This window comes from Myxocyprinus asiaticus, chromosome 4, assembly GCF_019703515.2.
Source record: "Myxocyprinus asiaticus isolate MX2 ecotype Aquarium Trade chromosome 4, UBuf_Myxa_2, whole genome shotgun sequence".
NCBI classification, from domain to species: domain Eukaryota; kingdom Metazoa; phylum Chordata; class Actinopteri; order Cypriniformes; family Catostomidae; genus Myxocyprinus; species Myxocyprinus asiaticus.
In genome coordinates, this window is record NC_059347.1 from 739,197 (window position 1) to 764,407 (window position 25,211).

The 25,211-nt window shown below is 37.5% G+C and overlaps 1 protein-coding gene across 1 annotated transcript in view; it reads left to right on the forward strand.

Annotated features, from left to right (window-relative positions):
• Positions 1-24,650, forward strand: part of LOC127435331 (suppressor APC domain-containing protein 2-like) — a 36,758-nt gene extending 12,108 nt beyond the window's left edge. Inside the window, exon 2 of the mRNA XM_051688745.1 lies at positions 24,511-24,650. Within this exon, the coding sequence (XP_051544705.1) occupies positions 24,511-24,650 (140 nt within the window). The remainder of the gene's footprint in view (positions 1-24,510) is intronic.
• The last annotated feature ends 561 nt before the right edge of the window (positions 24,651-25,211 follow it).

Here is a 25,211-nt window from a genome sequence, read left to right on the forward strand (position 1 = left end):
ATTTAAGAGTTATAATGTCAGATTTAAGAGTTATAATGTCAGATTTAAGATCAGTAATGTCAGAATTAAGAGCTATAATGTCAGATTTAAGAGCTATAATGTCAGATTTAAGATCAATAATGTCAGATTTAAGATCTATAATGTCAGATTTAAGAGTTATAATGACAGATTTAAGATCAGTAATGTCAGAATTAAGAGCTATAATGTCAGAATTAAGAGTTATAATGACAGATTTAAGATTTATAATGTCAGATTTAAGATCAATAATGTCAGATTTAAGAGTTATAATGTCAGATTTAAGAGTTATAATGTCAGATTTAAGAGCTATAATGTCAGATTTAAGAGCTATAATGTCAGATTTAAGAGTTATAATGTCAGATTTAAGAGTTATAATGTCAGAATTAAGAGTTATAATGTCAGAATTAAGAGTTATAATGTCAGAATTAAGAGTTATAATGTCAGATTTAAGAGTTATAATGTCAGATTTAAGAGCTACAATGTCAGAATTAAGATCAGTAATGTCAGAATTAAGATCAGTAATGTCAGATTTAAGAGTTATAATGTCAGATTTAAGAGTTATAATGTCAGATTTAAGATCTATAATGTCAGATTTAAGAGTTATAATGTCAGATTTAAGAGTTATAATGTCAGATTTAAGAGTTATAATGTCAGATTTAAGATCAGTAATGTCCGAATTAAGAGTTATAATGTCAGAATTAAGATCAGTAATGTCAGATTTAAGATCTATAATGTCAGATTTAAGATCAGTAATGTCAGATTTAAGAGCTATAATGTCAGATTTAAGAGTTATAATGTCAGATTTAAGAGTTATAATGTCAGATTTAAGATCAGTAATGTCAGATTTAAGATCTATAATGTCAGATTTAAGAGTTATAATGTCAGATTTAAGATAAGTAATGTCAGAATTAAGAGCTATAATGTCAGATTTAAGAGTTATAATGTCAGATTTAAGATCAGTAATGTCAGATTTAAGAGCTATAATGTCAGATTTAAGAGTTATAATGTCAGATTTAAGAGTTATAATGTCAGATTTAAGATCAGTAATGTCAGAATTAAGATCTATAATGTCAGATTTAAGAGTTATAATGTCAGATTTAAGATCAGTAATGTCAGAATTAAGAGCTATAATGTCAGATTTAAGAGTTATAATGTCAGATTTAAGATCAGTAATGTCAGATTTAAGATCAATGATGTCAGATTTAAGAGTTATAATGTCAGAATTAAGATCAGTAATGTCAGAATTAAGATCAGTAATGTCAGATTTAAGAGTCATATAATGTCAGATTTAAGAGTTATAATGTCAGATTTAAGAGTTATAATGTCAGAATTAAGATCAGTAATGTCAGATTTAAGATCAATAATGTCAGATTTAAGAGTTATATTGTCAGAATTAAGATCTATAATGTCAGAATTAAGATCTATAATGTCAGATTTAAGATCAATAATGTCAGATTTAAGAGTTATAATGTCAGAATTAAGATAAGTAATGTCAGATTTAAGATCAATAATGTCAGATTTAAGAGCTATAATGTCAGATTTAAGAGTTATAATGTCAGATTTAAGAGTTATAATGTCAGAATTAAGAGTTATAATGTCAGAATTAAGAGTTATAATGTCAGATTTAAGATCTATAATGTCAGATTTAAGATCTATAATGTCAGATTTAAGAGCTACAATGTCAGAATTAAGATCAGTAATGTCAGAATTAAGATCAGTAATGTCAGATTTAAGAGTTATAATGTCAGATTTAAGAGTTATAATGTCAGATTTAAGATCTATAATGTCAGAATTAAGAGTTATAATGTCAGATTTAAGATCTATAATGTCAGATTTAAGAGTTATAATGTCAGATTTAAGAGTTACAATGTCAGATTTAAGATCTATAATTTCAGAATTAAGATCAGTAATGTCAGATTTAAGAGTTATAATGTCAGATTTAAGAGTTATAATGTCAGAATTAAGATCTATGATGTCAGAATTAAGATCTATAATGTCAGATTTAAGAGTTATATTGTCAGAATTAAAATCAGTAATGTCAGAATTAAGAGCTATAATTTCAGAATTAAGAGTTATAATGTCAGATTTAAGATCAGTAATGTCAGAATTAAGAGTTATAATAACAGATTTAAGAGTTATAATGTCAGATTTAAGATCTATAATGTCAGAATTAAGATCAGTAATGTCAGATTTAAGAGTTATAATGTCAGATTTAAGAGTTACAATGTCAGATTTAAGATCTATAATGTCAGAATTAAGATCAGTAATGTCAGATTTAAGATCAATAATGTCAGATTTAAGATCAATAATGTCAGATTTAAGATCAATAATGTCAGAATTAAGATCTATAATGTCAGATTTAAGAGCTATAATGTCAGATTTAAGAGTTATATTGTCAGATTTAAGATCAGTAATGTCAGAATTAAGAGCTATAATGTCAGAATTAAGAGTTATAATGTCAGATTTAAGAGCTATAATGTCAGATTTAAGAGTTATATTGTCAGATTTAAGATCAGTAATGTCAGAATTAAGATCTATAATGTCAGATTTAAGAGCTATAATGTCAGATTTAAGAGTTATATTGTCAGATTTAAGATCAGTAATGTCAGAATTAAGAGTTATAATGACAGATTTAAGAGTTATAATGACAGATTTAAGATCAGTAATGTCAGATTTAAGATCAGTAATGTCAGATTTAAGAGTTATAATGTCTGATTTAAGAGTTATAATGTCAGATTTAAGAGTTATAATGTCAGATTTAAGAGCTATAATGTCAGATTTAAGAGTTATATTGTCAGATTTAAGATCAGTAATGTCAGAATTAAGAGTTATAATGACAGATTTAAGAGTTATAATGTCAGATTTAAGATCAGTAATGTCAGATTTAAGATCAGTAATGTCAGATTTAAGAGTTATAATGTCAGATTTAAGATCTATAATGTCAGATTTAGGAGTTATAATGTCAGATTTAAGAGCTATAATGTCAGAATTAAGATCTATAATGTCAGATTTAAGAGTTATAATGTCAGAATTAAGAGTTATAATGTCAGATTTAAGAGTTATAATGTCAGAATTAAGATCAGTAATGTCAGATTTAAGAGTTATAATGACAGATTTAAGATCAGTAATGTCAGATTTAAGAGTTATAATGTCAGAATTAAGATCTATAATGTCAGATTTAAGATCTATAATGTCAGAATTAAGAGTTATAATGTCGGAATTAAGAGCTATAATGTCAGATTTAAGATCTATAATGTCAGAATTAAGATCTATAATGTCAGATTTAAGAGTTATAATGTCAGAATTAAGATCAGTAATGTCAGATTTAAGAGCTATAATGTCAGATTTAAGAGCTATAATGTCAGAATTAAGATCTAGTAATGTCAGAATTAAGAGTTATAATGTCAGATTTAAGAGTCAGTAATGTCAGATTTAAGAGTCTATAATGTCAGATTTAAGAGTTAGTAATGTCAGAATTAAGCGTTATAATGTCTGATTTAAGAGTTATAATGTCAGATTTAAGATCTATAATGTCAGAATTAAGATCTATAATGTCAGATTTAAGAGTTATAATGTCAGATTTAAGATCAATAATGTCAGATTTAAGATCAATAATGTCAGAATTAAGATCTATAATGTCAGATTTAAGAGCTATAATGTCAGATTTAAGAGTTATATTGTCAGATTTAAGATCAGTAATGTCAGAATTAAGAGCTATAATGTCAGAATTAAGAGTTATAATGTCAGATTTAAGAGCTATAATGTCAGATTTAAGAGTTATATTGTCAGATTTAAGATCAGTAATGTCAGAATTAAGATCTATAATGTCAGATTTAAGAGCTATAATGTCAGATTTAAGAGTTATATTGTCAGATTTAAGATCAGTAATGTCAGAATTAAGAGTTATAATGACAGATTTAAGAGTTATAATGTCAGATTTAAGATCAGTAATGTCAGATTTAAGATCAGTAATGTCAGATTTAAGAGTTATAATGTCTGATTTAAGAGTTATAATGTCAGATTTAAGAGTTATAATGTCAGATTTAAGAGCTATAATGTCAGATTTAAGAGTTATATTGTCAGATTTAAGATCAGTAATGTCAGAATTAAGAGTTATAATGACAGATTTAAGAGTTATAATGTCAGATTTAAGATCAGTAATGTCAGATTTAAGAGTTATAATGTCTGATTTAAGAGTTATAATGTCAGATTTAAGATCTATAATGTCAGATTTAGGAGTTATAATGTCAGATTTAAGAGCTATAATGTCAGATTTAAGATCTATAATGTCAGAATTAAGAGTTATAATGTCAGAATTAAGAGTTATAATGTCAGATTTAAGAGTTATAATGTCAGAATTAAGATCAGTAATGTCAGATTTAAGAGTTATAATGACAGATTTAAGATCAGTAATGTCAGATTTAAGAGTTATAATGTCAGAATTAAGATCTATAATGTCAGATTTAAGATCTATAATGTCAGAATTAAGAGTTATAATGTCGGAATTAAGAGCTATAATGTCAGATTTAAGATCTATAATGTCATAATTAAGATCTATAATGTCAGATTTAAGAGTTATAATGTCAGAATTAAGATCAGTAATATCAGATTTAAGAGCTATAATGTCAGATTTAAGAGCTATAATGTCAGAATTAAGATCTATAATGTCAGAATTAAGAGTTATAATGTCAGAATTAAGATCAGTAATGTCAGATTTAAGAGTTATAATGTCAGATTTAAGAGTTATAATGTCAGAATTAAGCGTTATAATGTCAGATTTAAGATCTATAATGTCAGATTTAAGATCTATAATGTCAGATTTAAGAGCTACAATGTCAGAATTAAGATCAGTAATGTCAGAATTAAGATCAGTAATGTCAGATTTAAGAGTTATAATGTCAGATTTAAGAGTTATAATGTCAGATTTAAGATCTATAATGTCAGAATTAAGAGTTATAATGTCAGATTTAAGAGTTATAATGTCAGATTTAAGAGTTATAATGTCAGATTTAAGAGTTATAATGTCAGAATTAAGATCAGTAATGTCAGAATTAAGATCAGTAATGTCAGATTTAAGAGCTATAATGTCAGATTTAAGAGTTATAATGTCAGATTTAAGATCAGTAATGTCAGATTTAAGAGCTATAATGTCAGATTTAAGAGCTATAATGTCAGATTTAAGAGCTATAATGTCAGATTTAAGAGTTATAATGTCAGATTTAAGAGTTATAATGTCAGATTTAAGATCAATAATGTCAGATTTAAGATCAATAATGTCAGATTTAAGATCAATAATGTCAGATTTAAGATCAATAATGTCAGATTTAAGAGTTATAATGTCAGATTTAAGATCAGTAATGTCAGATTTAAGAGCTATAATGTCAGATTTAAGAGCTATAATGTCAGATTTAAGAGTTATAATGTCAGATTTAAGAGTTATAATGTCAGATTTAAGATCAGTAATGTCAGAATTAAGATCTATAATGTCAGATTTAAGAGTTATAATGTCAGATTTAAGAGTTATAATGTCAGATTTAAGAGTTATAATGTCAGATTTAAGATCTATAATGTCAGAATTAAGATCAGTAATGTCAGATTTAAGATCAATAATGTCAGATTTAAGATCAATAATGTCAGATTTAAGAGTTATAATGTCAGATTTAAGAGTTATAATGTCAGAATTAAGATCTATGATGTCAGAATTAAGATCTATAATGTCAGATTTAAGAGTTATATTGTCAGAATTAAAATCAGTAATGTCAGAATTAAGAGCTATAATTTCAGAATTAAGAGTTATAATGTCAGATTTAAGATCAGTAATGTCAGAATTAAGAGTTATAATAACAGATTTAAGAGTTATAATGTCAGATTTAAGATCTATAATGTCAGAATTAAGATCAGTAATGTCAGATTTAAGAGTTATAATGTCAGATTTAAGAGTTACAATGTCAGATTTAAGATCTATAATGTCAGAATTAAGATCAGTAATGTCAGATTTAAGATCAATAATGTCAGATTTAAGATCAATAATGTCAGATTTAAGATCAATAATGTCAGAATTAAGATCTATAATGTCAGATTTAAGAGTTATATTGTCAGATTTAAGATCAGTAATGTCAGAATTAAGAGCTATAATGTCAGAATTAAGAGTTATAATGTCAGATTTAAGAGCTATAATGTCAGATTTAAGAGTTATATTGTCAGATTTAAGATCAGTAATGTCAGAATTAAGATCTATAATGTCAGATTTAAGAGCTATAATGTCAGATTTAAGAGTTATATTGTCAGATTTAAGATCAGTAATGTCAGAATTAAGAGTTATAATGACAGATTTAAGATCAGTAATGTCAGATTTAAGATCAGTAATGTCAGATTTAAGATCAGTAATGTCAGATTTAAGAGTTATAATGTCAGATTTAAGAGTTATAATGTCAGATTTAAGATCTATAATGTCAGATTTAGGAGTTATAATGTCAGAATTAAGATCTATAATGTCAGATTTAAGAGTTATAATGTCAGATTTAAGAGTTATAATGTCAGAATTAAGATCAGTAATGTCAGATTTAAGAGTTATAATGACAGATTTAAGATCAGTAATGTCAGATTTAAGAGTTATAATGTCAGAATTAAGATCTATAATGTCAGATTTAAGATCTATAATGTCAGAATTAAGAGTTATAATGTCGGAATTAAGAGCTATAATGTCAGATTTAAGATCTATAATGTCATAATTAAGATCTATAATGTCAGATTTAAGAGTTATAATGTCAGAATTAAGATCAGTAATATCAGATTTAAGAGCTATAATGTCAGATTTAAGATCTATAATGTCATAATTAAGATCTATAATGTCAGATTTAAGAGTTATAATGTCAGAATTAAGATCAGTAATATCAGATTTAAGATCTATAATGTCAGATTTAAGAGTTATAATGTCAGATTTAAGAGTTATAATGTCAGATTTAAGAGTTATAATGTCAGATTTAAGATCTATAATGTCAGAATTAAGAGTTATAATGTCAGAATTAAGATCAGTAATGTCAGAATTAAGAGTTATAATGTCAGAATTAAGAGTTATAATGTCAGAATTAAGATCTATAATGTCAGATTTAAGAGCTGTAATGTCAGGTTTAAGAGCAGTTTACTGTAAGCATTTGTGGAGGGAATAAACACACGTTTGATTACCTTAATTAGTCTTTACGGACAAGAATATTTAATAAAGTTGAATATTTTGTCAGTTCTGGCTAGGTTTAAAATAATATTCCTGGTCATTTTTGATATAGGGCCTAATGTTGATTACCACAAAAATGATTAAAGCACAAATCTGGGTTACAGTAGAAGTGAATCTCATTTTTTTGTATTAGAGCAATGTCACTCAAAATTGGGCTGTTTTTCTATATATGCTCACAGAGCACTTTATTAGGAACACCTGTACATCTGCTTATTAATGTGATTTTATAATCAACCAATCTTGTGGCAGCAGTGCATAAAATCATGCATATACAGGTCAGGAGTTTCAGTTAATGTTCACATCAACCATCAGAATGGGGAAAAAATGTGATCTCAGTGATTTGGACCTTGGCATGATTGTTGGTGCCAGACGGGCTGGTTTGAGTATTTCTGGGATTTTCACACACAACAGTCTCTAGAATTTACTCCGAATGGTGCCAAAAACAAACAAAAAAACATCCAGTGAGTGGCAGTTCTGTGGATGGAAGTGTCTTGTTGATGAAAGAGGTCAACAGAGAATGTCTAGACTAGTTTGAACTGACAAAGTCTACGGTAACTCAGATAACTGCTCTGTACAATTGTGGTGAGAAGAATATCATCTCTGAATGCACAACATGTCGAACCTTGAGTTGGATGGGCTACAACAGCAGAAAACCACCGTGACAAGTGAGTGTATACAGAGACTATTTAACAGAGATGGGCCACTTCTTTTTAAATTAATGGGAGAAATTGGAACGCTCAACCAAAGCCATCTTTCCACTGCCAAGGTGGCACAGAAGCTGCATTTAAACTGGCATTTAGATGTAATTACACAGACTGTTTAATGCTGCTCAGAGCAGGCATAAATGCATTTACACATAAATTACAATTTCATACATAATATGAGATTTATGTTTTAAATGTTGAATATAGAAATATGAAATGAATGAAAATATTAAATTATACCTTAAATATGAAACTAAATTCTGAAATATAAGCTCTATCATGACAAAAACAAAGTTTAAGGCTGCTCTGGGGCTTCATTTAGACTGGCTTTTATGCTGCATTGCATCTTTACACAGAATTTTAAGCAGGCACGGAACAGGATTAACTCTGCTGTGTAAAGATGCCTCTAAGAAGCTCTAGCGCCCAATGGTCAACGGAAGTATAAAGGAAGTCCCGCCTTACAACTAAAAGAGCCAATCACCTTATAGATATAGACATCGCCTGTCAATCAACTCGAGAGCGCGCATACGAATTAGCTATACAAGACGGGAAAATTTTGTGTTTTAGCGTAATATGAGGTAAAGAAACACAATTTATGTTACCAGTGTTGTCAGATTTTATTGCTGATTTCAAATATGTTCTTTGATCGTAATCTTGACCAACCATATTTGAGATTTTGGTCTTTCTCCATTCAAGTAGAAAGGAGCTGCACTAGCATGACTGGAAATATCCTCCCAAGAGCGTTCCAAAGATCACCGACAGTGGACTGACTTGCTAGAAAGACTTCGGTGTATATCATTGTGTAATTTTTGAACAATGACAACTGAGCTCTACAGACAACAATATTAAACATCACAGATGAATCTTGGATTACAAAAGGAAAACTTCTACTAACACAGGTGTTGTTGTCAGACATAATAACGTTGCATTTGTACCAGTTGCATACCTACAGTGCTTCATGTTATAAATGGCCCAGTGACGAATAAGGTTTTCAAATTACCAAAAATTAAAATTGGTTAAAACTGCACATCAAAGTAGTTTTTGCTTTTATGAGGATGTTATTGCCTTATTACTAAAATCTTATTTTCAAACAATGTATTTTAAGTGTTTTAATTGAGAATCATGTGATGACACCAGTCAAAATGTCATACGTGATAACGTTAACGAATTTTCAAAATGTTATCATATTAAAACTTTTTTAATCAATAATACTTAATGAATATATAAAGTGAGGCAGTAACCAATATTTAGAGCTCGGAAAATAAAACTTGCACAATTATTTTTTCTCATTATAATGTGTTTGCTTTAAGCAAGGGGAGGGAATATGTCCACATTTTGTGATTCAGTTAGCATATTGGCTAACAACAAACTGGGACTAGCTAACTAGCTGGTCTGGTTGTTGAAGAGAATTTGGTGTAGTTAAACGTACATATTTTGCAAAAATGTTATTCTAATCACTTCTGGCATATTTTATGCCGACAGGTTTAACATGTTAAGCTTGGGCAGAGCAAGCAAGTAAGCAAACCTATGGAAAAGGTTTGTCAGTAGGAAAGTAAGCTACTCACTCACCTCAGGGGCTGGTTGCACCAGCTATACGTAAGTTTCAAATTAGCCTAGTTGTGGTGTAAATGGGCACTAAGTCACAACTTACAAACTACTAAATATGTGAGCATTGCACCATTAAACTTAGGTAGGACGTAACCCTATGAATAAACTAAATATTTACAGAAGCCTCCGACCAGGAGTAACTGATGGAATAAAAAAGCAGAATGATATTTACTGACATCAGTGAGCTCATGTTTTGGTTGACAAGCTTCAGTCCTTTCAACATATCCTATATGATGATGTTGGCATTTACACTCGTTAATATTTACAGGAGAAAACATTACGTAAAAAAACTTACTTCTTCAGCATGAAACCCATCTAACAGTGCACTTTCCTGTGTACGCCGCCCGGTGTCAAGTTTCAACATATACGAAATAGATATTAAAATGAATAAATATCTGTTGTATTAGTACTTATTTATTTATTGCCCCTTGTCATTTTAGATACAGTTGTTAAATATTGTAATTTACATAGGCTAAATATACCATTAATTAAATCTTGTTTTATTACGTATCATATTTTAATGGGGAAATGAAATTACAGCTGACAGTTACGTGAGAAAACAAGGTTTGAGCATCAACTGTAACGAGATAAAACAGAAATGTACGGCTTTTTAACACTGTTTATTGGATCAATACAGGTAAATGTCATATTATGCGACTACGCATTACTTTACAGAGAGCTTATGAACTACTGGTTAAGTCTTGCCTTAAGAACAGGTGGTGCAACCAAATTAAGCACTGGCTTAGTTACAGACTAACTAGTATTTACTAAGCCCTTAGTGTGAACTTTACGTCCTAAATTACATGTGAACTTACGCACAGCTTGTGCAACCCTACCCAGTTGAATTTCCCACCACTGAAGAGAGAAAAAAACTGCATCGTGATGTCACTAGAGTGGATGGCATTTACTTAAAGGGGCGGATTCACCAATATGACAGGTTGGACAATCATTTAATTTAATAATTAAATATTATTATCAATATATAATTTATTAGTATTTAACTAAACAATGTTCTTTAATGTGTTAATATCACAATAAGAATGGAAATTATACAAATAAAAGCTGAAAACTGTATAAAAAGAATATATTGTCAAACATGTGTCATCCGGGATAACAGAAAAAAAACGTATCCTATATGACAAAATTGTTATCCGGTATGACAAAACTCAGTTTGAACCTTAATCAGGCAGTTGTTTTGGCTACCTATAGAAATCTGCAACCTTGACCTTTGTAGGGCTTTACTGGTTGTTTAGATCAGTGTTACTATCAGAAATGATTAATAATTATTTCTTTAGTTATTAATTAATATTTAAATTAATTAATTGAATCTAACTCATTAAAAGTTATGGGACTCCAGTAAATATAGTGCGCTACATTTAGGAGCGGGTTTGGTTATTAGCAATAATTAATAATTATCAAAGACAATTATTAATTATTGAAATCAATAGAACATTGATGAGAATCAATGTTAGCTTTTTTAATCCTTTAAATCAACAATTATCAAAGATAATCGTTAATGGTTAACATCGATGAAACATTAATTAAAATTAACACTAGCTTATTGATCATTCAAATTCAACAATCATCAAAGATAATTATAAATTATCAAAAATCAATAGAATATTAATAAGGATTAACATTGACGGGGCACCACCCTGGAATCAGGGACTAATAACCAGATAGTAAAACAGTCTCAATATTAGATTGTTTTCTTAGGAAAATTGACATCTGAAGAATATCGATTTTCGGGAAAAAAAAACAATGAATGAAGGCTTGAATCCGAGCACTGACATCCCGTCAGCATGACACAGGCGTATGCAAAACAAACCAAAACAGTTCTCTTTGTAATATAAACAAAGTTTATTTATGCAGTAATATCAATTAATAATTAATACAATGCAGTCAATAAACTTCCGACTTACAACTACAAACTAAACAGTGATATGATTAGATATGGAAATCAAAATAATCCTATAACACATGAGCGTGTGTGTGTGTGTGTGAGAGCGAGTGTGTGTGTGTGTGTGTGTGTGCATGTGTGTGTGTAAGGAGGGACGTGCACAAAATGGCGGACGTGACTCTCGTGGAGAGTATGTCATGCGAGACTTCCGGCCAGGGAATATGGCCGCGAATGTGGGCGGAGAGAAACCAGTCAATGGCGTCTACCAGTTACCATGTGTATCCGCTTGTACGATAGCTTAGGGACAAAGCTGAGCTTTAGCACGAAGCTATCTACGAGCCAAAAATGTGTGCCAGAATGTTTGTGAGGGGTCGTGTGTGTGTGTGTGTGTGGTTAGTACGAGAGAGACAGAGAGAATTAAGTGATGGCCCCATAGCCGATTTCACGATCGTGGGAGAGAAACCAGCTGTTAGTTTATCACTCAGAGACGCGGTGGACGGCTCGTAAACAGTCCCACGTTCTTTGATTCTTTAATGGATAAACTCAGTTTGCCGGTCTCATCCGCAATGGCGAAAATGCACAACAGTCCAATTTGGTTGGACCACAATACAGCAAATCAAATTCGTGATAATTAATACCCTGAGTATTAATAAAGAGCGGACATGGCTGTCCGTAAACTGTACAAGCAAAAACCTTGAAACACAAGAATAACACACTATAATATTCTATCTCTGCCCAGACATAAACCTCTTACTTGAATGGCATGAGGATGCAGAATGTGTGTTCATCCATCCTTTAACTCAGACTCGGTTCCTCGAGGCTCGGGTGATGACGGGAGGCCTTTTCCTCGCTCTGTCGGTGGGCGGTACGGCTGCTGATTCTCGGCGGGCTGGCGGAGAAATCAGAAATGTCGACTTGATTGAAGATGGAAGAGAAATCTTTAATCTCTTCACTTCTGCAGGCAAACGGATGAAGATGCGGATTGCTCGGCGGTCTTCTCCGGATCCGTTAGAGTGTTTGGTGGAACACAGAGTAATCTCAACTCGTCCAGCGAGATGGAGATTGTATGGCCACAGTTTCAAGTCAGACGTTACTTCCTTCTGCCACGAGGTTGCACCTGAGAGCAGCGATGAGCTACATCTATACACGGCGAACAAAGTTGCTGGAAGCAAATCCCGGAAGCATTTCAGAGGTATTTCTACTCCAGATGATGTCATGGTTGAGGGACGTTCTGTTGTGTGCCTCATCCAATAGGAGTTGAGAGTTCGATCCTTTAGTGAGCAAGGCTTCATGGGATTTGTAGTCTGTTTTGGACTCCCTTTGTTTGATTTTGGCGCAGTTTTTATCAGTAAGATTTACGACCTGGTATGTGGGGGCCTGAGTTAGGTTTTACGACTGTGTTAGGCATGCCTTTGTCTTCTATCTGAATACATGAGGCCCAACATTCCCCCCTTTGGTCTGAAGAGTTGGTTGTTGTCCAGCACCTTTAGAGCAACTGAAGGGCGAACAGTTCTTGTCGGTTCACAGTAACCTGTGGGTTACGCCATCCATGTATTCCTGATAGGAAAGAAAATGGTTGAACAGTTCATACAGTTCATTAGAGTTCACAGAGGCTTTATCGTCTGGACAGAGATTGAGGCACATCTGGGCATAGAACTTCTAGCTAAATCTAAAACTACATTCATCACACATAAACATTTCAAGTTATTGGAAGGCACAGCATTAACCGTAACAATCCTTTGTTATTCTTTGGTCATAACACAAAATTAAAGTAGAACCTGACATTGGTTACTAGGAACAAAATGTTAGAGGAAAGGAGGGTTAAAGGTTAAAAGGCTTATCCTTGGAAATGATTGGGGTTAACCAGTGGGATGGTCTCAGACTGGTGTGTAAAATGCGGCTGTACGAGGAGTGAGTCCAGTCTGGCTTGTAGGTTTTGAATGTACCTGTACATAGCATGTGCAATAATTGCGAATGATGATCCAACCATTAAGGAGGAGCCAGAGGGCAACCAAACTGATAGGGTGTTCTCGGTAAGCTGACAGTCTGCTCTGTGACTAGGAAATATAGTGGTCAAGCCAGTCGGTTTGAGACTGAACTTCACTAATTTCGTCCCTTCAGCCTGAAGCTGCTGTCGAAGGGTGTCATCAACGGTGAGGCTGTGACCTCTAAATGCGTCCATGATCTCAATTTCTGCGTCATGTTTGTTGACGTTGAGATGATGGAGGACAATATCATCAATGTGCACAGTGGCTCCTTGGGGAACCATTAAGAACACCGTTTGGTTTGGTAGCCTTAGTTTAGTGGCTGTATCATGACAGTCGTATGACTTCGGTGGCTGGTGTGTTAACGAGCCAGCGATTGCCTGCTCGCTCTACCCTTGTCTCTGTTCCTTCATCTTTGATGGACATGCTACCATGACACTTGTTCAGGGAATTCAGCTCTTAGGCCACAGAGGTAGTTAGTCACCTCTCTAAGGGTTGCGTTTTGACAAACCCAATGAATGTACTTTGTCTTGGTACACATGTTTAGGTTAGGGATTAGGTAGAGCGAGGGGTCCTCATCATGGTATTCGAGTGTTGGTGGTGTTTTGAAGTGAATGTGTGCATTACCTCTCTGAAAACCAACATTAAATACGGACTTTAGTCTATATATATTCTGCCTATGATGGTAGATTGAGGATAAATCCTATTTTGAGGATCTGAGGATTTACATGGATTGGAATTTCAATGCCAAAACTATATGCCAGGTGTATCTATGAAGGTTGCACAATGGAGATAGAAGCAGATCTAAGGATTTGTTCGACAAGGTCTAGGGAGACCAAGTAAGCTGGAATCCATCCACCACTCAGACTGAGGAGCTAATTTTCTTGAGGTCCTGCATTAGATCTCTAACGATACATGCATAAGTTGTTTTCTCTGACAAAGTCCCTAGAGTGTGCAAAGTGTTATTGATAAGAACGGATTGCAAATGTACAGTGACTATAGTACCCTGAAGGGTTTTATTCAGGCCCTGTAATTGTTCTTATTGGAGTCGTCGTCTCTGCTGGATTTTTGGACGATGGCGACTTGTCCATCTGAAGCTGGCGAACTGTTTTCTGGACAAAGTGGTCTCAGTATGTCAACCTGAGCCCACGTGTGTCCACGACGGCAGTCAATGAGCGGAGCCAATCGATTCAGTATGTCCTGGCTAATTAACAGTGGTTCCGTATTAATGAGACATATGTAAACAGGGTCTATTAGCATCATCCCTTGAAAGGTGTCAATCCAGGCCCGTTTTGTGAAAGACGACCTATCTTGCGTGTAGCTTGTGATGCTTACGTTGCAGGTCTCTGTCTATAACGGTTTGCCAAGGGAGAGCTTTGCTCTAGCCACCTCTGCGAAGGTGTTGGAACCCATTAGACTATTTCGGAACCGGTGTCGAGTAGAGCATGGGAGTTGAATGACCCATGTGTCAGGCGTTGCCCTTACGGTACAGATCACCCAAGAAGGTAAGAAAGGAGGGTGTGGCATGTTAGGAGTGACTGTTTTGGGGAGCAACTTGGACACTGTTCCCCTTTTCCCGACCTACAAAGTAAACTTTGGCGTTAACGGGAGGGGGTGCATCGTCTAGTCATACTGACGGGGTTTCAGGGCCATGTTCCTTTGAGGAGGTCGGCGGACCTGGTGAACAACGGAGCACGTCAAGCTTTGTTACTAACTCAGTCAAGCATCTCCTTATGTCCTCCATTTCTTTTCTCAAATCTTGATCTCTGAGGGGATTTGAAACCTTGCCTACCCACCCACCTTCTTGTTTGGGTTTTCGTTCGAACCACGCCTTTCGTTTCTGCCGGCGAACATTTTGTTGTTTAGGCCTGCCTTGACCCTGGGGGGGTGTCTGGTTACCACCCCCCTGGTTCTGTTGCCTGCCTTGCTGGAGGAGTGATAGGCGCCTCTGGGGTCCTGTTCTAGCATTCACCTTAACGCGAGGCATTTCGTTGCCTTCAAGCGCTAGGTCTGCATATGAGGCTTGGATCCCCAGGACTCTGGCGTCACCTTCGTGCTCTCGACAGAGCACACGCGTGTCTCCCATGCCTGTTGCGCGTACCTTCTAATTTCCTGCATGGTGGGGTTCCCCATTCTGCAGTGCATCGTGACGTCATATCGCATACACTCATGGAGGTTGTGAAGGAAAAGAGACTTGAAAGCTCGTTCCTCCTCCAGACCTGGTGCGTTACTTCCTTTGAAGTACGTGGTTCTCAGGCGTCTGTAATACTCACGCGGAGGCTCGTGCCTCTTCTGGGTGATGGCGAAAGCAGCTATGGTAGCGGAGGCTTCGTCGATATATAGCGAATACTCCTCGCGTAGGGCTTTACAGAGAGCTGAGTAGTGGTTTCATGTACCATTCGGTAGCATTTCCATGAACGCATGGACACTCCTTACCGTGGTCTTCCATATGAGCTTGAGTTTTTCACGTGACGAAGCATAAGGCAAGTCATGCAGGCAGTGCTCAATTTCTCTGAGATAATTGTTGATGTTTGAACCTCTATTACTTTTGTCAAAGCGTTCTATGTCCCCTGTGAGGGACTCGAGTTGTCGGATGCTCAGGCGTTGGTGTCGATATGACCACAGGTCGTCCGAGTCATCCGAAACGCCATAGTCACTCGGATCGCTATAGCGATGAGGACGACTTCCTCCCCTTCGTGGTGGGGAAGGACTCTAGTCGACGCCTGGGGGTGGACCCCGGGTTGCATACAGCTCCCTGGCTAATGGGATCTTCGAGCCGCTTACACCACTCTGGGCTTAAAAATAATTGTCCCCCCTCCGTGGTGTGGAGTCAGTCGGTTTGAAATGCACGGTGGCGTGACTGAAAACTGACTGGGGGGGCAACTATAAGGAGGGGCACCTGCATCCAACCAGCGGGCTTGAAATGTGTCTTTGAGGACGAAGTCAGAGTCTGTACCACTAGGGGCAGCTCGGCTCCTAGCGTGTGTCCCTGGGTTTCTCAGGGGCACATTCCTACGCGTATCGCTAAAGAGGGGGCCCTCTTCTATGTCAGATGTTGTGCTTTGTGTTTCAGCTGCACTTACCTGATCTGACTCTACTTTTAGCTGGGCAGCTTGAAGCTGCCTGTGCAGGGTTTCATTTTCCTCCTGCATCCGGGCATTATCTTCCTGTGCCTGGACTTTCTCAGCTTGGGTGCACCTAACGTCTTGGTGCAGGCTGAGATTTTTCCCTCTGCATCGCTTGGTGGCTGCTCTGCAGCTGGGCGAGCTGGGCCTGGTGCTCTGCGGTTTGCAGTTGGGTTTTGCGGTGATGAAGAAGGAACATTTGGCCCACTAGGTCCGGGATTGTGCTCTTTGGCTTCCCGACCGGGTTGTTGACGTGATCAGCTAGTTCCTGCAATGCTTCATCACAACGACTAATATTGTAGCCGTTAAGGTTATCTCTCTCCTCTACGGAGAGACGGAGGACAGCAGCGACTTTGTGATGAAGCATTATAGGAACTAGTTGATTATGTCAACAACCCGTTCGGGAAGCCAATGCGCACAATCCTGGACCTAGTGGGCCAAATTTTCCTTCTTCACCACCGCAAAACCCAACTGCAAACCGCCGATCACCAGGCCCAGCTCGCCCAGCTGCAGAGCAGCTACCCAGCGGTGCAGAAGGAAAATCTCAGCCTGCCCGGATGCAGGAGGAAAACGAAGCCCTGCGCAGGCAGCTTCAAGCTGCCCAGCTAAGAGTAGAGTCAGATCAGGTAAGTGCAGCTGAAATGCACAGCACAACATCTGACATAGAAGAGGGCCCCCTCTTTAGCGATACGCGTAGGAATGTGCCCCTGAGAAACCCAGGGACACACGCTAGGAGCTGAGCTGCCCCTAGTGGTACAGTCTCTGACTTCGTCCTCCAAGACACCTTTCAAAATCCTCCAGCGGCCCGCTGGTTGGATGCAGGTGCCCCTCCTTATAGTTGCCCTCCTCAGTCAGTTTTCATTCATGCCACCGTGCGTTTCAAACCGACTGATTCCACACCATGGAGGGGGGACAATTATTTTCAAGCCCAGAGTGGTGTAAGCGGCTCAAAGATCCCATTAGCCAGGGAGCTGTACACAACCCGGGGTCCACCCCCACACGTTGACTGGAGTCCTTCCCCACCACGAAGGGGAGGAAGTCGTCCTCATCGCTATAGCGATCCGAGTGACTGTGGCGTTTCGGATGACTCGGACGACCTGTGGTCATATCGACACCAACGCCTGAGCATCCGACAACTCGAGTCCCTCACAGGGGACATAGAACGCTTTGACAAAAGTAATGGAGGTTCAAACATCAACAATTATCTCAGAGAAATTGAGCACTGCCTGCATGACTTGCCTTATGCTTCGTCACGTGAAAAACTCAAGCTCATATGGAAGACCACGGTAAGGAGTGTCCATGCGTTCATGGAAATGCTACCGAATGGTACATGAAACCACTACTCAGCTCTCTGTAAAGCCCTACGCGAGGAGTATTCGCTATATATCGACGAAGCCTCCGCTACCATAGCTGCTTTCGCCATCACCCAGAAGAGGCACGAGCCTCCGCGTGAGTATTACAGACGCCTGAGAACCACGTACTTCAAAGGAAGTAACGCACCAGGTCTGGAGGAGGAACGAGCTTTCAAGTCTCTTTTCCTTCACAACCTCCATGAGTGTATGCGATATGACGTCACGATGCACTGCAGAATGGGGAACCCCACCATGCAGGAAATTAGAAGGTACGCGCAACAGGCATGGGAGACACGCGTGTGCTCTGTCGAGAGCACGAAGGTGACGCCAGAGTCCTGGGGATCCAAGCCACATATGCAGACCTAGCGCTTGAAGGCAACGAAATGCCTCGCGTTAAGGTGAATGTTAGAACAGAACCCCAGAGGCGCCAATCACCCCGCCAGCAGGGTAGGCAACAGAACCAGGGGGGTGGTGACCAGACACCCCCCCAGGGTCAAGGCAGGCCTAAACAACAAAACGTTCTCCGGCCGAAAAGAAATGCATGTTTCGAACAAAAACCCAAACAAGAAGGTGAGCGGGTAGGCAAGGTTTCAAATCCCTTCAGAGAACAAGATTTGAGAGAGGAAATGGAGGACATAAGGAGACGCTTGACTGAGTTAGTAACTAAGCTTGACGTGCTCCGTTGTTCACCAGGTCCATCGACCTCCTCAAAGGAACATGGCACTGAAACCCCGTTAGTATGACTGGACGATGTACCCCTCCCGTTAATGCCAAAGTTTACTTTACAGGTCGGGAAAAGGGGAACAGTGTCCAAGTTGCTCCCCGAAACAGTCACTCCTAACATGCCACACCCTCCTTTTCTGACCTTCTTGGGCGATCTGTACCGTAAGGGCAACGCCTGACACATGGGTCATTCAGCTCCCACGCACTACTCTACACCGGTTCCGAAATAGTCTAATGGGTTCCAACACCTTCGCAGAGGTGGCTAGAGCAAAGCTCTCCCTTGGCAAACCGTTATAGACAGAGACCTACAACGTAAGCATCACAAGCTACACGCAAGATAGGTCGTCTATCACAAAACGGGCCTGGATTGACACCTTTCAAGGGATGATGCTAACAGACCCTGTTTACATATGTCCCATTAATACAGAACCACTGTTAGTTGGCCAGGACCTACTGAACCGATTGGCTCTGCTCATTGACTGCCGTCGTGGACACACATGGGCTCAGGTTGACATACCGAGACCACTTGGTCCAGAAAACAGTTCGCCAGCTTCAGATGCACACGTCGCCATCGTCCAAAAATCCAGCAGAGACGACGACTCCAATAAGAACAATTACAGGGCCTGGGTAAAACCCTTCAGGGTACTATAGTCACTGTAAATTTGCAATCCGTTCTTATCAATAACACTTTGCACACTCTAGGGACTTTGTCAGAGAAAACAACTTATGCGTGTATCGTTAGAGATCTAATGCAGGACCTCCTCAGGGAAATTAGTTCCTCAGTCAACAGTCTGAGTGGTGGAAGGATTCCAGCTTACCAGGTATCCCTAGACCTTGTCGAACAAATCCTTAGATCTGCTGCTATCTCTGTTGTGCAACCTTCACAGATACACATGGCATATAGTTTTGGCATTGAAATTCCAATCCATGTAAATCCTCAGAACCTCAAAATAGGATTTATCCTCAATCTACCATCATAGGCAGAATATATATAGACTAAAGTCCGTATTTAATGTTGGGTTTCAGAGAGGTAACGCACACATTCACCTCAAAACACCACCAACACTCGCCTACCATGATGAGGACCCCTCGCTTCAGCTTCAGCCTGAAGGGATGGAATTAGTGAAGTTCAGTCTCAAACCGACTGCCTTGTCCACTATATTTCATAGTCACATGAGCAGATCGTCATCTTACCGAGAACACCCTATCAGTTTGGTTGCCCTCTGGCTCCTCCTTAGTGGTTGGATCATCATCGCAATTATTGCACATGCCATGTACAGGTACATTCAACACCTACAGGCCAAACTGGACTCACTTCTCATACAGCCACGTTTTACACACCAGTCTGAGCCCATCCCACAGGTTAACCCCATCATTTCCAAGGATAAGCCTTTTAACCTTTAACCCTCCTTTCCTCTAACATTTTGTTCCTAGTAACCAATGTCAGGTTCTACTTTGATTTTGTGTTTTGACCAAAGAACAACAAAGGATTGTGTTATGGTAATGCTGTGCCTTCCAAATACTTGAAATGTTTATGTGTGATGAATGAAGTTTTAGAATTAGCTAGAAGTTCTATGCCCAGATGTGCCTCAATCTCTGTCCAGACGATAAAGCCTCTGTGAACTCTAATGATCTGTATGGACTGTGCAACCATTTCTCTTTCCTATCAGGAATACATGGATGGCGTAACCCACAGGTTACTGTGAACCGACAAGAACTGTTCGGCCCTTCAGTTGCTCTAAAGATGCTGGACAACAACCAACTCTTCAGAACAAAGGGGGGAGTGTTGGGCCTCATGTATTCAGATAGAAGACAAAGGCAGGCCTAACACAAGTCGTAACACCTAACTCAAGCCCCCACCTTCTAAGTCGTAAATTTTACTGATAAAAATCACACCAAAATCAAACAAAGGGAGTCTGAAACAGACTACAGATCCATGAAGCCTTGCTCACTAAAGGATTGAGCTCTCAACTCCTATTGGATGAGGCACACAACAGAACGTCCCTCAAACATGACATTTCAACTCCTGATGATAATTCTGAAATGCGTCCAGAATTCGCTTCCAGCGACTTCGTCCACTAAATATAGACGTAGCTTTTTTTGCTGCTCTCTGGTGCAACTTCGTGGCACAAGGAAGTAATGTCCGACTTGAAACTGTAGCCATACAATCTCCATCTTGCTGGATGAGTTGAGGTTACTCTGTGTTCAACCAAACACTCTAACGGATCCGAAGGAGACCGCCGAGCAATTCGCATCTTCATCTGTTTGCCTACAGAAGTGAAAATCAACAGCCCGCTGAAAAATCAACAGCCGTACCGCCCGCCGACAGAGGGAGGAAACGGGTCAAAGTTAAACGACGGAGGAAAACACATTCTACCTGTGTCATCATGCGATTCAAGTAAGAGTGTTACGTCTGGGCAGAGATAGAATATTATAGCGTGTTATTCTTGTGTTTCAAGGTTTTTGCTTGTATAGTTTACGGATCGCCATGTCCGGTCATTATTAATACTCAGGGTATTAATTATCACAAATTTGTTTTGCTGTATTGTGGTCCAACCAAATTGGATTGTGCAATTTCGCCATCGTGGGTGAGACAGAAACTGAGTTCATCCATTAGAGTCAAATAACGCAGGACTTTTACGAGCCCCGCTCGTAAAACCGCGTCTCTGAGTGATGAACACGGCTGCTTTCTCTCCCACTATCGCAAAATCAGCTTTAGGGCTGTCACTTAATCATCTCTGTCTCTCTCTCTCTCTCTCTTTCTCTCACTAACCACACTGACACACACACACCTTATGTGTTATAGGATTATTTTTATTTCCATATCTAATCATATCACTGTTTAGTTTGTAGTTGTAAGTCGGAAATTGACTGCAATGTATTAATTATTAATTGATATTACTGCATAAATAAACTTTGTTTATATTACAAAGAGAAGTGTTTTGGTTTGTTTTGGTTTTGCATACGCCTGTGTCATGCTGACGGGATGTCAGTGCTCGGATTCAAACCTTCATTCATTGTTTTTTTTCCTGAAAATCGATATTCTTCGGATGTCGACTTTCCTAAGAAAACAATCTAATATTGAGACTGTTTTAATATTCGGTTATTAGTCCCTGATTTCAGGGTGGTGCCCCGTCAATGTTAATCCTTATTAATATTCTATTGATTTTTGATAATTGATAATTATCTTTGATTGAATTTGAATGATCAATAAGCTAGTGTTAATTTTAATTAATGTTTCATCGATGTTAACAATTAACGATTATCTTTGATAATTGTTGATTTAAAGGATTAAAAACATTGAGAATAACACTGATTCTCATTAATGTTCTATTGATTTTAATAATTAATAATTATCTTTGATAATTATTAATTATTGCTAATAACCAAACTTGCTCCTAAACGTAGCACACTACATTTACTGGAGTCCCATATGAGGTTTTAATGAGGTAGATCCAATTAATTAATTTAAATATTAATTAATAACTACAGAAATAATTATTAATTATTTCTGATAGTAACACTGATCTAAACAACCAGTAAAACCCTACAATGGGCACTTGCGAGTATTTGAGAAGATTTGATTCCTTTAGTAGATTAAAAAAATGTAGGTATGTAGATTAAAAGATGTAGGTACATTTGCACCAGCTCGCTAATAACTCTGCACATCGATGTGTTCATGTTGACTCATTTTGACTCACTGAAGAAGGAAAACAAAATAAGCCATCAGCCTCAAGGTAGGTGGAGCTCCAGGTCACACCTACCGATGACGTGGACCAATGGCAGTAAGACTGTGTTTAGCAGCTGGTAAGAATTTTTCCTAAAAGTACGCCCCAGCATGCTGTTACGAACCACCGAAACGAATGCAAAAAACCTTCTTTTAGGCCAGATTTTGTAGTTAATGATGTCACACCCGTTTGTTCTTCAATTTTGTAAGAAGTACAGGTGCATCTCAATAAATTAGAATGTCGTGGAAAAGTTAATTTATTTCAGTAATTCTACTCAAATTGTGAAACTTGTGTATTAAATAAATTCAATGTACACAGACTGAAGTAGTTTAAGTCTTTGGTTCTTTTAATTGTGATGATTTTGGCTCACATTTAACAAAAACCCACCAATTCACTATCTCAAAAAATTAGAATATGGTGACATGCCAATCAGCTAATCAACTCAAAACACCTGCAAAGGTTTCCTGAGCCTTCAAAATGGTCTCTCAGTTTGGTTCACTAGGCTACACAATCATGGGGAAGACTGCTGATCTGACAGTTGTCCAGAAGACAATCACTGACACCCTTCACAAGGAGGGTAAGCCACAAACATTCATTGCCAAAGAAGCTGGCTGTCCACAGAGTGCTGTATCCAAGCATGTTAACAGAAAGTTGAGTGGAAGGAAAAAGTTTGGAAGAAAAAGATGCACAACCAACCAAGAGAACCGCAGCCTTATGAGGATTGTCAAGCAAAATCGATTCAAGAATTTGGGTGAACTTCACAAGGAATGGACTGAGGCTGGGGTCAAGGCATCAAGAGCCACCACACACAGACACAGATTTGGCTACAGTTGTCGTATTCCTCTTGTTAAGCCACTCCTGAACCACAGACAACGTCAGAGGTGTCTTACCTGGGCTAAGGAGAAGAACTGGAGTGTTGCCCAGTGGTCCAAAGTCCTCTTTTCAGATGAGAGCAAGTTTTGTATTTCATTTGGAAACCAAGGTCCTAGAGTCTGGAGGAAGGGTGGAGAAGCTCATAGCCCAAGTTGCTTGAAGTCCAGTGTTAAGTTTCCACAGTCTGTGATGATTTGGGGTGCAATGTCATCTGCTGGTGTTGGTTCATTGTGTTTTTTGAAAACCAAAGTCACTGCACCCGTTTACCAAGAAATTTTGGAGCACTTCATGCTTCCTTCTGCTGACCAGCTTTTTAAAGATGCTGATTTCATTTTCCAGCAGGATTTGGCACCTGCCCACACTGCCAAAAGCACCAAAAGTTGGTTAAATGACCATGGTGTTGGTGTGCTTGACTGGCCAGCAAACTCACCAGACCTGAACCCCATAGAGAATCTATGGGGTATTGTCAAGAGGAAAATGAGAAACAAGAGACCAAAAAATGCAGATGAGCTGCAGGCCACTGTCAAAGAAACCTGGGCTTCCATACCACCTCAGCAGTGCCACAAACTGATCACCTCCATGCCACGCTGAATTGAGGCAGTAATTAAACCAAAAGGAGCCCCTACCAAGTATTGAGTACATATACAGTAAATGAACATACTTTCCAGAAGGCCAACAATTCACTAGAAATGGTTTTTTTTATTGGTCTTATGATGTATTCTAATTTTTTGAGATAGTGAATTGGTGGGTTTTTGTTAAATGTGAGCCAAAATCATCACAATTAAAAGAACCAAAGACTTAAACTACTTCAGTCTGTGTGCATTGAATTTATTTAATACACGAGTTTCACAATTTGAGTTGAATTACTGAAATAAATGAACTTTTCCATGACATTCTAATTTATTGAGATGCACCTGTATATCGAGGCCTTTAATCGGTGCCAGTGGATGTTGGTCCCCTCAAGCCTTGAAAGCATTTAAATCATCTTATAATTTGCACCTTTGACCCTACAGAACCATATGTAAAATGTCCAGATTGTAAAGAGAGTGCTTTTCCCTGAGTTGTAGAATGAATCTTCAGCCCAACATGAAAATGGCCGTTCACTATTTTAAGCTCTTCCAAAAGCCAGCGAGGTGAAGCGCCCTCATGTGTCCATTTAACAAACTGCTGGAGTAGTTTTTACTCTGCTCAGATTGAATTTAGTCATAATTTAAGTTTACTCTGTTTCTTATGTTATCTCTCTCTCTTTTTCATGTTGGTAAGTTGACAGTGTCAGTCTGCCTCGATCACAGAGTGAAACTGCAACAGGGTTCATGAGGTCACGACGGCACAGGAAGAGCCGCGATGAACGGAGGCGCCACACCATCACAAACGGAGTGGATTATGGAATGGTAAAGAAATAACATCACTGTATGGACATTCTGCTTAAGTTTGACATGAATGATCTGTGGTCTTCTCAGTAAAGGTTTACAGTGAAGTAGATCTGCTATTGTATTTGTTAGAATAGAAAAACATGTTTTATATTTTTAATGGACTGAACTGCAAGCTGTGCAAATCATTTTCACAAAATATGAATATCCACTGCTAAAAGTTTAAAAATATCACAATTTACATTTACATTTACATTTATTCATTTGGCAGATGCTTTTATCCAAAGCGATTTACAAAAGAGGAAAACAAAAGCAAATCATCTTAAGGAGACAATGGTATGAAAAGTGCCATACTACAAAGTTTCACTAGCATCAGAATAGTATTCAAAACAGGTTAATGTGCAACAAGAATTTTTTTTTATTTTTATTTTTTATTGTTATTTTTTTAATTATTATTAATGACTGGTAAGTGCTCATGGAAAAGATGTGTTTTTAGTAGTTTTTTGAAGACAGAGAGTGAGTCAGCTTCACGGATGGAGTTGGGAAGGTCATTCCACCATCGTGGTATGATGAAGCTGAAAGTCCGGGAAAGTG